Consider the following 16,091-nt stretch of genomic DNA (forward strand, 5'->3'; position numbering starts at 1 on the left):
TACAGAGTATGTATAAATATGCTTCTAAAGGCCTAGCTAACCGGTTGAAACCTTCTTCCTTCTTTAATCAGCCAAGTGCGACATGATTTTATCCCATGGCGTAACATGAGTTGCATTATCCTTCTAAGCCATGAATTAATGTCTACGATTAACATTTGTAAAGGAACAAGTCCAAGCTTAGCAACAATTTAAATAGATATGAGCAAAGCGTAAAATTGGGTCTAATGAAATTTTTTTTACGAGTTCTTCAAGGGTATTCTTTTCAGTCATTGTGGATCGACTAATTGATCGAACAATGTATTTCAGTTGTTTCGTAAAAGGTCATTGCCAATTGAAATGTTTCTCCATAATTTAAAACAAAATGTGGTTTACCCCAAGGAGATTCGTTATATCCTTGTATTTTTTCATAAGGTTATTTTAGGTCGTTGGTTAGTTAGGGGAAGGATATTCATTTGTTTTAAAGATTCAAGATATTACTGAGAGTGCCGCACATTTTCCAGTTATTATTTTGCCTGTGACGCTATTATTTTTTTCAAACAACCAAATAGGCTTGTGGTAATTTAATTAGGCTCAATTATGAACATGTCAACAGTTAAACCTTAAGAAACTCTTCGTAAAATTCAGTTGATCAACATGCTTTTACATAAGTTTTTCCTATGTCATAAGTTTCCCAAGGATCTCCCTTGGAGGTCCTGATTTACTTAGAAGAGAAGCGAAGTGCATGTGCAATTCAACTCTCCAAATAATAAGGTTAGATAATCTTAAGAAGTTCTTGGCAAAATTTAGCTTGAATACTTCAATATATAGGAGCAACATGCTTTTAAATAAGTTCTTCATATGCCACAAGTTTCCCAATTAAATAAGGTTCTTCATATGCCACTAGTTTTCCAATTTAAATTTCACTTAGAGGTCTTTATGGACTTAGTAGGAAGCGACGTGTGCCATTCAACTCTCCAATTGATAAGGTTGTCGCTTTACCTACTTAATGGAATGTGATTCCAATGTCTCAGCCTCAAACTTTGATCTTTATTAAATTGGTTATCTCTATGGTATCCCATTTTCTTAAGTTATTGGAAATTCCTATGTCAATCGTGAATAAGATTGATTCAATGATAATAGTTTTTCTGGGGCTAAGCAAGGAGGGAGAGAGAGAGAGAGAGAGAGAGAGAGAGAGAGAGAGAGAGAGAGAGAGAGAGAGAGAGAGAGAGAGAGAGAGAGAGAGAGAGAGAGAGAGAGAGAGAGAGAGAGAGAGAGAGAGAGAGAGATGCCCAGGGATGGGGCTCGGGTGTTAGGAAGGTTTCCACCTTTAACACATCATTTTCAACTACACAAGCATCTTGTATGCATTAGAATCCTCAATTATTGATCTCCATGGAGTACCAAGCGAGAATGACTTCTTCACTACTTGTGGGTGCTAGCTAGATTTGTGGTTCATGAGAAAATGTCATGTGGTATGAGGGATATTCGAAGAGCGGGGAATCTCTTAAGGGGTGTGCATGAAAAGTGGGTTTAGTATCTAAGGTGGTGGCAGGAAAGGATAAATGCATGGGTAATGGGGGAAAGTGCATGTCTTTGCTTCTAACGTGCGTCTTTGTGAGGTGCGCAAGTGGATGGTCTGCCTTTTTCTGAACGACGGTGCTACAGTTGAATGCATGATTGATAAGACATTGTTTTGAGGCCGGCGACACTATGTGATATCCTTTTTATGTAATTTTTGGATATGAATAAGGACGATTACCTTTATTGGGATAACCATCATCCAAGATCCTTTATTGTTAAATTTGGATACGCTTTTCTCTAATAAATGGATTTCAGTCAGGATCTGGAGGTATCAATGTATTTTTAATAAGTGGTCATAAGATTTGTGGTCCTTAGCTATTCCTCCGAAATGGAAATTGTTGGTGTAGAATTTGATGATGGGGATTATTTGTCAAATTAAGCCAGTTTAGGTACTATGGGAAATTCACTTTCTTCAACATGTGATATGTGTGGAACGCATGAGCAAGATATTTGATACTTGTTTCGTCCATGCCCTTTGACTCATTAAGTTTGGAGGAGTTTCTAATTTTGATGATGACATCTCCTTTCAAAAAGTTGGGTCATCTACTATACCTGACTTTTCTTAGGTGAGGGTGGGAGAATGGGTGAATTTTTTTCGTATCTCATTTGTCAATAGGCCATGTGGGTCTCTAGGAACAATAGAGTGCTTATAGGAGATAGAGGTGACTATCTGACAACTAACAAAAAAAGTACCATGTGTTAATACTTAAAATAAGTCAAAAGTAAAACAACCAAGAAGGTGACCAATGGAAAATAATTCTGATGGCATCCCTATTTTCCTCGATCGATTCCCGCTTCTCACTCATAACGCAAAATAAGAGCATCCAACATCTCCTTCAAAAAATCCCATTGTATGGAATCATAAGCTTTTTTTTAAGTTAAGTGCAAACCGTTCTTCAATCAAATTCTGATTTGTCGGAAGAGATTCTCTAAAAGCGCACAAAAAAGAGCAAAGAATATTGTTGAAATAGGCTTTATAAAACGCCTTAGAGGCGTTCTTCAACTCAACGCGCTATAAAGTTTATAAAATAAGAAAGAGGAGTTTTATATGCCTAGCCATAGAATATGGTGGTCTGAGATGATCGTACTCTATTCCCTTCCTAATTTAAAAAAAAACAAGGAAGGAATATAAAATTGTTACCTCACCTAACCAATTTGTATTCCTTTAATACAGAGAACGATTTTCTTAGACAAACGTTATGTATTTCTCCTTTAATTTACAAAAAAATATATTAATAAAAGAGCGTTCCCCTGTAACGGATGTCGCGAAATTCAAGGGAATAACCGAAAGACCAAATCTAAATAAAACTTATTGTATGAAATTCTAGTCACAAAAAAACTACTCAACATATTATTTATTAAGATTAAAATACAAATAACTAACATATCTGATGTGGGTAAAAATACCCCGCCTACGTGGCCCAATTGTTGCATGACAGGTGGCACCTCCCGATTGGTCAGCCGCTTACTTGGCTACAATCTAGGAGTCAGAGTATGCTGATGCTTGACTGGCCTAAATGTGCCAATTACTCTTAAGGCCCATGGCCCATAGGGAATGTTATGATAGTGACACATGTCATTATCTGATAAACTAGCCAATCATATGAGATTACCCTAGGGTTTCCCCCCAAAAGGGGGAGACTATAAATATACTCAATTCCCAAGGAATTGACACACAATTCTAGATAGAGAAACATTCCACTACTTACTTTAATGCTTTCTGTTTATTAATTACATCTTCCTAAAAACTCGTGTCTTACTTAAGCATCGGAGGGAATATTCCTTCGGGAATATTCTTGTTTTGTAGGTACGCCGCCGACGTGGACTGGACTCGACACTATGTGGAACCTGATACCTCCTCGTCATCATCCAAGGAAAAACTCCCACAACATTTGGCGCCGTCTGTGGGAAGGTAAGGTAACATGGTAGACGTCCAGCACTTCGGAGACGGACCCATCAGTCGAAACGAAAACGACGAAACCACAATCAATGGTGATCGTCCTCCTCGAGGGAGGGACGACAGAAGCCACCAGTCTGTAGGGCAGGACGGTCGTCCTGAACCTCCTCCTGAGTCGCAACCTGAGCAGGTTCAAATGGAAGATGAGACGGGTCAACCTTTGTTTCCTCCAGACGGCCACTTGAGAGCTGATGCCGACACAGTCATGGAAGAGAACCCAAACTTGCCGGTGTCTGCTGGGCAGCTTAAAGATATCCTAGCTGGATTCAAGGCACAGATGGACACCCTTCAAGATGAGATCAAGATTATCCGTTCTTAGTCTCAGGGGACGGGAATCCCATTCTTTAATGGACTCACTCGGTCTAATGTCTGGCGGCAAGACCAAGCGCGAAATGACGATCATGACAGACGCTTTGACAGAACCAGAACTTCCTTCCAGCCCATAGCTTCGCGTCGAATTCTGCCAACTTCTCGGCCTGAACCTGAACCGTCCCGAAGAGTGCCGATCATTCAACTAGATAGGCCTCAAGAAACTGAGCTGTCAGATACAGGCTCCACTCCTGTCATGCAAGATTCACCCCTCGCTGCCCCTTCGCGCCGTCTCACCAGGACTCATGTCCGCCGGACAGCGAGCGGCGTAGAACATCCCAGAATAGGAGGCAAGATCCAATTTGCCATATTCAACAAGGGGTAGCCGGCATTATCCTTGATTACACTACCCCATTCTGTGCTGATATCATGAATGCTCCCAAGGAGCCTAAAGTAAAACCACCTGCTATTGACGCCTATGATGGAACGTCTGATCCTGATGTACACCTCTTGGCCTATAGGCATCATATGTATGTCCAGGGGACTACTGATGCAACATAGTGCAAATACTTCCCGTCCACTCTGAAAGGAGTTGCCTCCAAATGGTTCGAGAAGTTGCCTGCGGGAACGATCAACACATATGCCGAATTGGAGATGTTATTTTCAGCAAGATTTATGGCTTACAAAGAAGAGAAAAAGACGAGCATGCATTTGGGTCGAATACAGCAAGGAAAATACGAATCTTTGCGAAGCTATGTTCGACGTTTCAATTTGAAATCAGGATAGATTCCAGACCTGCCTGACGGGGTGGCGTTTGATAATTTCTTTAGGGGACTTAAGAAGGGGTCCTTTAAGTTCGATCTGGTGAAGAAGAGCGTGAGAACAATGGCTGATGCTTTGGACGAGGCCGAATCCTTTATTCATGCCACTGAAATCTGTTCAGTCCCCAAGGAGTCTAAGGGAGCAGAGATTGCAGACCACTCCCAGCGGAAGGACAAATCGGAGAAAAAGTCCAACCGTCCGAATGGGACGTGGGCCATTGAAAAGAAAGGATATCAAGCAAACGCCTCCCAAGGACAGAAGAGGGGACGCCCCTACGACAAAGAGAAGTTTGAGTATAACACTGACTTGTACACAATATTGCTGGACGTCAGTGATAGGTATGAGATTGATCGTCCGTTCCCAATGAAGTCGCGGTGGAAACGCGGGACAGCTCTCTCTACTGTAAGTTCCACTGTGACGTGGGACATGAAACTAAAGATTGCAAGAGTTTGCGTAGGGCCCTTGATGGGTTAGCCGCCAAGGGATTCTTGAAGTCATATCCCAGCTCGAGTGCAGGAGGAAGTGGTAAAAAGTTCTACAAGAAAAGCAAGTCACCGTCATACCGACGTGATGACAATGACACTGATCCAGAAATTGTAGCCGTCATCTCAGGGGGTTTAGCTGCTGTGGGACCAACAATGAGAGGACAAAAAGACTATGCAAGCCGGTTGGGACAGGTCATGTTGTCTGGAAAAGCCCCAATTTACCATTTCCCTAAAGTAGAAATTTGTGAATCTGACAGGGGTAAGATCGCCACTCCACATGACGACCCCTTGGTCATTGAATTGAAGGTGGCAAACCTTAAGGTAAGGCGCATTCTAGTGGATACAGGGAGTTCGTCAGACATTATCAGCACATCTTGTCTAAGTCGTCTTGAGCATGATCCGAAGACAATTGAGAAAATACATTATCCTATCATTGGATTCGGAGGCGGAATAATCCACCCCCAGGGGATAATCACCCTGCCCCTACGAGTTGGAGGCCGGCATCAAAGCAAGAACTTGAACGTCCGCTTTTTAATTGTGAAGGACCTCACTGCTTACAATATCATACTGGGTCGTCCAACTTTGAATCAGGCCAAGGCAGTGGTCGTCACTCATCTTATGCTCATGAAGTATGTATGTGATAAAGGTCAGGTCGACACAATTCATGGTGATCAACAGCTAGCAAGAGATTGTTATCTCACTACGCTAAGTCCCGAGGCTTGGGGGGAAATTGACGAAGCCAGAGCAAGCTCAAAAAGAAAACTAGATGAGATAGAAGAAAAAGTCAAGGAGACCTTTACCATTGCCACAGCTCATATGGAAACTAGGCGGCCTGAGCCGGTTGGTGGGCATTATGAGATCATCCTTGATGAAGCTCGCCCAGACAGGACGGTGCCAGTAGGGGTCTCTCCTGACGACCAGCTTAGGGCACATTTAGTCACTCTCCTGAGGGAATTCCAGGACATTTTTTCTTTTGCCGTGGAAGAGATGCCGGGCATCGATCCAAGCATAGCTGTACACAAGCTCAATGTAGATGAGTCCTTAAAACATGTTCGTCAGAAGAAGAGAAATCATGGGGAAGCAAGAAACAAAGTTGCAGCTGAAGAAGTGCAGAAGTTGTTGGAGGCTGGCTTCATTCGGCCAAGTCAATATCCAGATTGGGTGGAAAATGTAGTGTTGGTGCCGAAGCCCAATAAATCCTGGAGAATGTGTGTGGACTATACAGATCTAAACAAGGCTTGCCCAAAAGACAGCTTCCCTCTACCCAAGATAGACCGGTTGGTAGATTCAACGGCTGGCCATGCTTTGATGTCTTTCATGGACGCATACTCGGGCTTTCACCAAATTCCTTTGTGGCCAGACGATCAGGAAAAGACGTCATTTGTTAATGAGCAAGGTCTATACTGTTACAAAGTGATGCCGTTCGGGTTAAAGAATGCTCCAGCTACATTTCAACGTCTAGTCAACACTGTCTTCTCTTGTCAGTTAGGACGGAACATCGAGGCTTACATTGATGATATGATAGTAAAAAGCAAGCAACGCGAAGAACACCTGGCTGACCTAAGAGAAACTTTTGAGACGCTCCGAAAATATCAGATGAGGTTGAATCCAAAGAAGTGTGTTTTTGGGGTAACGACTGGGAAATTCTTGGGATTCCTTATTGATGAAAGAGGAATCGAGGCCAATCCTGATAAAGTACAGGCGGTAATAGATATGACATCGCCAAAATAAGTCAAGGAAGTCCAACGCCTGACGGGATGTCTAGCAGCCCTGGGGCGGTTCTTATCAAGGGCAGGTGACAAGTGTCATTACTTCTTCGGCTCAATCAAGAAAAAGAGCAAATTTGAATGGACTGAGGCGGCAGAAACTGCCTTCGTCCGATTAAAGGAACACCTCCACACCTTACCTCGGCTTGTCAGTCCTCTTCAGGGGGAAACTTTGTATGTATATTTGGCCATTTCTGAGTGGTCCTTGAGTGCTGTCTTGCTGACTGAAAGGGAAGGAGTGCAACTCCCCATCTATTTTGTGAGCCATGTCTTGCAAAACGCTGAATTAAGATATTCTCCAATTGAGAAGTTCGCACTTGCGCTGTTTATGGCCAGCAAGAAGTTGCGCCCTTATTTTCTGGCACACAAACTAGTGGTATACACAGACCAGCCTTTGAAACAACCTCTTCCTAAGCTAGACGCTGCCGGACGAATGCTGAAATGGGCAATTGAGCTAAATGCATTTGATATCTCATATGAGCCTCGAAAAGCTATCAAGGGACAAGCATTTGCTGATTTCATTGCAGAGATGACGAGGCCGAATTTTGAAAAGAATGTGGCGACTCGCTGGACAGTCTATGTAGATGGCTCGTCAACCCAGAACGGGTGTGGAGCCGGCATAATATGTCAGTCTCCTGAAGGAGACAAGTATGAGTATGCCACGAGATTCAACTTCCAAACTTCCAACAATGAGGCAGACTATGAAGCTTTATTAGCCGGTATAAAAATGTGCAAAGCCGCTGGAGCTCAAGAGATACTTGCCTTCTCCGACTCTCGGCTCATTGTGAGCCAAGTAAATGGGGACTATGAGGCAAGGGACCCTAACATGATCAAATATATGCAAGCTGTGCATCAAGAAATAGAACATCTAAAGAGCTTCAAAGCTAAGCAGATTCCCAGAACGGAGAACAATCAGGCCGATGCCCTGTCGAAACTAGCTAGCTCGGCTTCCTGTGATACTTCGCGTCACGTGTTTTGGGAAGTAAAGGATAAGCGAAGTATTGAGCAGGAATTGTGCGCTCCTATAGTAGCTGTCCTGGATCAGTCGTCAACATGGATGGACCCTATCATTGCTTATAAAATGGACGGTACGCTTCCGGACGATTCAAGTCTGGCCGCCAAAATACAAAAGAAGAGTTATTGGTTTGAATGGTGGAATGGAGTTTTGTACAAAAAGTCATTTTCTAGACCTCTCCTGCGGTGCGTCACTCCTGAGAAAGGAAAGGAAATTCTAGACGATTTGCACCAAGGATTATGTAGCTCCCACATTGGAGGACGAGCCCTGGCAGAGAAAGCTTTGCGAACTGGTTATTATTGGCCCACTTTGAGAGAAGACGCCCTAGCCATGGTGCAAAAATGTGACAAGTGCCAACGATTTGCTCATCTCATCCACAGGCCGGCCCACCCACTTACCCCTATTATGAGTCCCATTCCGTTTGCCAAGTGGGGGATGGACCTGTTAGGGCCATATTGTTAGGTTATGATACATATGAAAATTCATAAATCATGCGGAAAAACCATAAAGCCAGGAAAGCATATTATTTACACATAATCATTTAGCATAGAATAGATGCATACATGTTGTAGCGTGCCTTCCCTAGCTGCGCCCGAACCGAACAAGAACAAGTCTTTAGGACTCCAAATGTCGTCCCTCCGTAGATAGTCCACAGTACGTCTGGATCCGCCTCAAGTTAGACCAACTAGAATCGCCCTTAAGGTGCTTAGGATTTTCGGCTCTTATTGCAAGTGTATGGCTGATTTATATTTCAAAAACTTACCCTTTGAATACTTCAATCGTACCCATAAATTGTGACCCTAGGCACTTATTTATAGGAGTATGGAAAAGGAATTGTAATCCTACTAGGATGTGGATTTGCTAATTAGAACTTTATTAGGACTCTAAATAACAAAGCAAATCTAATAGGATTAGGATTTTAATCTTTGCACAAATCCTAATAGGATTAGGATTTCCCGCACACGCATCGTACAAGCCGTACACCCGCGCAGGCCTTGCGGCCCACGACAGGCGCACAACCCATGTGCAGTGCTGCGCGCGCGCGCCCTTGGCTGGGCCTGGCCTTGCGCTGGGCCTGGTCGAGGCGTGCATTGCTGCGTGCGGCTCGCTGGGCGATGGCCTGGCTTCGTGCTGGGCCTTCGTCTAGCGGGCCTCGTCAGATGCTAATTCGTACGATACGCTTCCGATTAAATTCCCGATTCCGGAATTCATTTCCGATACGAACAATATTTAATATTTCCGATTCCGGAATTAATTTCCGTTTCGAACAAATATTTAATATTTCCATTTACGGAATTATTTTCCGATTCCGATAATATTTCCGATTCTGACAATATTTCCGTTTCTGGCAATATTTCCGATTCCGGCAATATTTCCATTTCCGATAATATTTTCCGATACGTACCATGTTTCCGTTTCCAACAACATCTACGACTTGGATAATATTTATATTTCCGATACGATCCATATTTCCGTTTCCGGCAATATCATCGTTTCCGGAGTATTCATTTCTTGCTTGTGACGATCTCAGCTCCCACTGAAACCAAGATCCGTCGATTTCGAATATCCATAGATAGAGTATTTAATGCCATTAAATACTTGATCCGTTTACGTACTATTTGTGTGACCCTACGGGTTCAGTCAAGAGTAAGCTGTGGATTAATATCATTAATTCCACTTGAACTGAAGCGGCCTCTAGCTAGGCATTCAGCTCACTTGATCTCACTGAATTATTAACTTGTTAATTAATACTGAACCGCATTTATTAGACTTAACATAGAATGCATACTTGGACCAAGGGCATTATTTCCTTCAGTCTCCCACTTGTCCTTAGGGACAAGTGTGCATTTCCTAATTCCTTTGTCGCTCGATGCTTGCTCTTGAACATAAGGTAAGAGTTGTCATCCTTATTATGTCCAGAGGTGTTTCTCGGTTTCAGAGTTCAACTGATCAAATAAACAGATAATCATAGCCTATGATTCATCCGAGCACGGCCATGCATTTCACAGTTTCTAGCTCTCCGAGTGGCCTTGTACAACTTTTAAGCATCTCATCCCGATTTATGGGAGGACAATCCCAATCTTGCGATCTTGAGATTAGACTTCGTTTGATAGGTGATTACCTGAGCGTTGCATTTATAGCCTCCTTTTACGGTGCGACGGTTGGTCAACGTCAAAGTAACCAGTTCTCAAACAAGTAATCTCAAATCACTCAGGTATTGAGGATTTAGTGTCTAATAATTTTAATGAAATTTACTTATGACAGATTTTCATCTCTTACAGTAAAGTTTCATAGGTCTGTCCGATACTAGTCTTCCCAAAGTAAGTATCTATGCAAATGATTGCGACATTGCCATGTCCACATAGTTCAAGAAACAAAACTACTAGTCATCTTGCATTCTAGTCGTCTAACGTTTTCTATGCGTCCAATTTTGTAGAAAACTCCGACCAGGGACCATTTTCAACTTTTGACATTCAAGTTCACTTGATAGACATTTCTTAGTCACAGGACTGGTCCTGACAGTCTATCTTGAATATATCGTCAAATTGAAGGGACTCATCATTTAATACTAAACCAAGATTAAATGGAATATGAAAATACATTTCATATATGATAAATGTTCAACCCCATTGTTTTACAACCATGGGCCTCAAACCCATCTTTAAAACAGTTCATGGAATTCAAAGCTATGCTTGATTTCCAGTGCTACAACGTGAGTGTTACTTCTCACTTGTTGCATAGGTTTAGTTATCATGCTTTGCCAATCTTAATATCCTTTTCATCGAATGTTCTTCGAGATAGATGATAAGATCTTTTGAGTATGTTTACTTTGTGATCTAGTCTTTTCTTGCTTCAAGAGTGGTTCTACGCGTTTTTCAATGAAGAACCATCAAGCCAGCAGACATGTGATCTACACAAGTTCAGTGAAGAACTCTTTAACATAAACAACCCTGTTTTATTGCTTCTTAGGCAATAAGTACTTTTAATTCAACTTTATAGGTTGCTAGTGATGCTTTGTTTGGAATTACTTATCCAAGCAGTTCACAGATATGTGGAATACTTTCCAACTGTATCTTAGAACATAGAAATTAATATTTTAATATCCCACGCAACAACTCATGGTCTCCAATCCATGTTGCCATTTCAAAACACGATGCTCTATAGCTCGTCCTTATCAATGGTTAACTCCAAAGGGTCTTGCTTGATCCTTTTCCAGTGTTTATGCGTGTAGCATCAATATTTAGCATATCTTTATTTCCTTGAATCAAGAACTATTCCTATGTACCTTTTCAAGTACCATAAGTATTCTTGATCTCAATCTAGTTGATCTTCACTTAGATCTATAGAGATTGGTATATGTTCGTCATGCCTAAAGCCATACGATACGTTTTGGCGATCCTCAGATTATATCATACATGATAAATTCTTTTGCAGAATAATTCCCAATTGAATTCTATTCATGTAACTTTAGCTCATCTAGTTTCAGTAGATACTAAATCCAGCTAAATTCTTTTACATATAATATAGGTTAAGAATCTTACTTAGATCCTTTGATGTTTAACTTAGTAAATGCTTATACATAGTTCAAACATTCTTTACTTAGATTTATTCACATGGGTCGAATATCTCCAATGGAGTCATTCGTGTTTGATTTAGTAAATGCCATTACTTAATCCAAAACATTAATATAAGATCTTTGTAAATAGATCTTAATACCCATTATGTACTAAGTTTCGCCTTGGTCCGTCATTGATGAATAATTTCAAATCTAAGTCATTAGCATTTGAATGTTATTTCACAATAGAGAGATATGTGTATGATACACATATGACCAATTAAGTTTTACGTACTCCCACTAAACTTCCTATATATCTATAAGAATCATGTACATTTTATGAAACTAAATACTTATTAGCTTCACTAAAATACAATTCCAATTCCCAATTGCTTGCTTAAATCTGTACTTAGATTTTATAAGCTAGCTTTCTCTTTCAAGCATTTATTTGGATCCACAAATCCTATGACATACCATGTACATAGTTTTCTTCCAACATTTGATTGAGGAATACGTTTTGTCATCCAATTGCCATATGTACCAATATGCAATCATTGCTTGAATTATAGACTTGAGCATTACGATTATGCATGAGGTTTCAACACAATCCATGCTATGAATTTGCTTGTAACCTTTAGCAACTAATCTAGCTTTGTGTGTGAACAAAATTCTATGTTTGATGGTTTTTATCCTTAAAACAAACTTGCAACCAATAGGTGTGAAACTATTCTTGCAAATCAACAAAATTTCAATTTTGTCATCAAAACATTGAGTATGTTTTATGGCCTCTAACCATCTAAAACATTTGAGTCTATATATGGCCTCTAACCATTTTAGGGAATCTATATTTCGTCATAGCTTTCTTACAAGTCACAAACTCTTTAATCTTTGTGATAATAGTTTGACTGCAAGTTGTAGGTTTCTTCATTATCTAATAGAAGAATCGCATAGTTTCAGTGACTTGAACTCTATGCCTACTTGGGTATAGAACATCAAACAATAGAATATCAATAGCCACTTAAAAGTCCTTTGAATATTCTTTTCTCCTTGAAGCACTTGAAAAGTCTTCTAAGAGATGTCTATTCTTTAAAAGCCACTTCTAAAGTCCTTAAAGAATACGTGTTCGGATTTTCTAAAGAACTTCGAAAAGCCTCCGGAATGTCCGTTTATTCGCCTCGAAGACTTTCGAGGTCTATTTTCTCCCACTTGTCATTTTGGAAACGAATCTCCAAAAGGACATTATTTCGAGCAAACAAACATTATGTTCTCAAAAATTCGTGGTAGAAACAATACCCTTGTGTCTCATTTGAATAAATCATAATGAAACATATATCTATACTTGGGACTTAGTTTGTTGAATAACAAACACTAAGCTCCCACTGAGTTTAGGAACTCTTTAGATACATTATGAAAAGATATACTGAAATTACTTTTCAATAGCTTTGACGAATTTGGTTTAGTTGGTGGTAGTTGAGCATTTTGTTTAGAAATTATAGAAAAAGTCTTTATGATTCATCATTAATCGAATCAAGTACTAATTGACTTCAATTATTCCAACTAAGATATGCCATATCTTATGGACCTAGATTGTGAAATTACAACACACAATCATTGATGATCATATTTGGTCTCAAGTAATCATCAACATGATCTATCCTAGATCTTTATGATTTCTTACCAAGTGGATTTTATACTTCTGAATCTTTGAACTAGCCAAACAGATTCAAACTTATATCACTTTGAGTAAATAAACTTATATTCACTCAAATCTATGTGAAATAATAAAGTCATAAAATCTTTCTTTAGCTTTGAACTCTATTGTCTAGGCGTTCTAACAATAGTTCATATCTTTTGTTACTTTCAACAAGTAAGACTAGTTGTCTTAAATTGATCTAGAAATCAATCAACTTTCAAAAGTCCGTCAAAATAGAGCTTATGAATGTTAACTTGTTGATATGGTCTAAGCAACAATGCCAAAGATTAGTGGAACTCAAATCAAGGGTTTGATTTGAACCTAGTAAAGTTTTTATTGTTAAAGAGTTGTTTGTTTTAATCAAGCAAATTGACTCAACCCGTAAATGACCATTTCATTCAAATAAACAAACAAACATTGTTTTTGTTCTTCTGAATGTGAGTCTTTCTGTGTTTGAAACAGAAATTTAGGTATGCTGATTATGGAACAAAATAGCCATTGAGTTCCAGCCTTTGAAAGGATTTAAAACAAACCAGATGACCCTACAACTAATGTAGCATTGCCATGCTTCATTTCCCACTTGTAGGTCATTAGTGTATCCTAGCTTCCATTGTTTGAGTTATTACCGAAGTAAGAACCTCAAGCGGTATATGATACCAAGGAAGTTTGATTGCTAGGTCACTTATCTTTAAACATTTATAGGTAGAAACGGAATCGTAAATTCCTTTCATTTGTTCCTTTGTTTTCCTATTTCTTGTACCCTTTCTTATAGTCTTTAAGAATTGAATTCTTTAGTGTTGACTTTTATACTTTGTTAGACATGTCCAATGTCACTCCAACAAGGTTCTTACCATTTATGTTGAATATTAAGTTTCAACTAGATGATCTTACCAGAAGCTTCTAAAGTTCTCTAAGCATCGATCTATTCGAATGTCTAGGGACTAGACTCATTCGAGAATTAAATGGAAAAAGATTTTAGGTTGTTAACCATTGGTAAAGCTGAGCGTTTAAACTCAATGCTTTATGATCTCAAAACTACAGTGTATTTTGAATTCACAAGCACCAATTGGTTTGCCATTCGATTCTGATATTCGAAAACAACCATAAAAGTCAATATAAGAAACGTACATTTTAAATTGCTCATTTTCTCTCTTTTCCGTGAATCGTTCTTGGATTCACTACCAATCGAGGAAATTTACTGTTACCTTTCTAAAAGGATTTACTGCAGTGCAAGATATTTAATTATAAACAATAATTAAAACATACATTGAAGCATGCAAAGTCTAAACATTTATCATGAATAATAACTTGAAATTAAAGCAATCATGCATTTCAAACAAGTTATTAGCATTTTATTCGAATTTATTGTTCCGGCAGGTGTGAATAAAATGATTCCAAGATCCTAAAACCATTGAAGAATTAAGCACAGTTTGTCGACTCAATCCTAAAACATTTTAGGTAAGCAAAAACCTTTTGCTAATAGTCTAGAAACTACTCTTGGTTGATAGGTACGTCTAAGAACTTATTAGGTAAACCTATCAATTTTGCCACGACATAAAAGGACTCCTTACTTATATCGTTGAGTTTCACCAAAACTAACATGTACTCACAATTATTTGTGTACCTTGCCCCTTTAGGACCAATAAGTAACACCTCGCTGAGCGAAAACTATTACTAGATTGATGTAAAGGATATCCAAGCAAGTGTATATTTTGGCATGGCACCTTTTAACTCAATTTTTAAGTTTGGAACTTAAGGCTCTTACTATGTTGGTTAGATTTTAAGTGAACTAAAATCCTTAATCATGCAACATAATCAAGCTTTGATCTCATGCATATTTAAGACATATTTAAAGCAATAAATAACTTAAAGCATGCTTAAGATAAATGTGATCTAGTATGGCCCGACTTCATCTTGAAGCTTCAACTTCAAAGTCCGTCTCGAAAATCTCCGTGGGAGGCACCATTTTCTTCAAATAGGATAATATATAATTAAAACTAATTACAACTATTTGATGGTACGCAGACCATATTTGAATTAAAAAACAACTTTGGTACTTTAGACCAATTACATTCAAATTAATGGTACGCAGACCATATTTTCTATCCTATTTGGGCCATATTAGTCACTTCATAACCTGCAAAATAGTACATATACAATATATACCATTCACCCATTCATTATCATGAATGGCCAACATAGCTGGTTAGTAAAACACATTATGCATCACATAAACATTTGCAGCAATTAATCAAGGGCACCAATAATCTACAAATTATTCAGTCCTTATTAATTCTAATCAAGTTGTTTTAACCTTAAGGATTTGTAGACCTAATCAAGAGTTTATGACTAAAAAGGGCTCCCAATTAAACCAATAAATTCATATGCTTTACTAATTTTAAACATAAAAATGTATTTCTAGTCTAACCGGAAACATACAAATTTAATTAAAATTTAAAGCTCATATAAATTTATAATTGAATCCAAAAATTTAATTTAATTTCAGTCGTATTTAAATTAATTCATGATTTTAATTTTAGTAAAATAATTAGAATAAATACAATTTATTATAATTACAATATTCAAAATTAAAATCCAAGAAAATAATTTAAATTTTTAATTTTAAAATTAATTAAAATTACGTAAACTGAAAATTTCAAATTAAAATTTCAAAATGATCTAATCGCAACACAACAACCCCACGCAACACACGCCCATGGGCCACACGCACACAGCCATCGCTGGCCATGTGCGCGCACCCCATGCGCTGCGTCGCATCGCTGCTGCTCCCCATCGCAAGGCGCGCGCCAGCGCTCGTCGCAACAAGCACGCTGCTCACCATCGCTGGGCGCAGCGCTCGTCGCATGTCGCAACAAGCACGTTGCTCGCCATCGCTGGGCGCAGCGCTCGTCGCACGTCGCAACAAGC

At 39.2% G+C, this 16,091-nt stretch overlaps 1 protein-coding gene across 1 annotated transcript; it reads left to right on the forward strand.

Annotated features, from left to right (window-relative positions):
- The first annotated feature begins 4,711 nt into the window (after positions 1 to 4,711).
- On the forward strand, positions 4,712 to 8,376 carry LOC110791498 (uncharacterized). The gene is made up of 3 exons (XM_056839294.1): positions 4,712 to 4,979; positions 5,087 to 6,837; positions 6,964 to 8,376. Exons 1-3 carry the CDS (start codon positions 4,712 to 4,714, stop codon positions 8,374 to 8,376), a joined length of 3,432 nt encoding a protein of 1,143 aa, XP_056695272.1.
- The last annotated feature ends 7,715 nt before the right edge of the window (positions 8,377 to 16,091 follow it).

Source organism: Spinacia oleracea, chromosome 3 (assembly GCF_020520425.1).
Source record: "Spinacia oleracea cultivar Varoflay chromosome 3, BTI_SOV_V1, whole genome shotgun sequence".
NCBI lineage: Eukaryota > Viridiplantae > Streptophyta > Magnoliopsida > Caryophyllales > Amaranthaceae > Spinacia > Spinacia oleracea.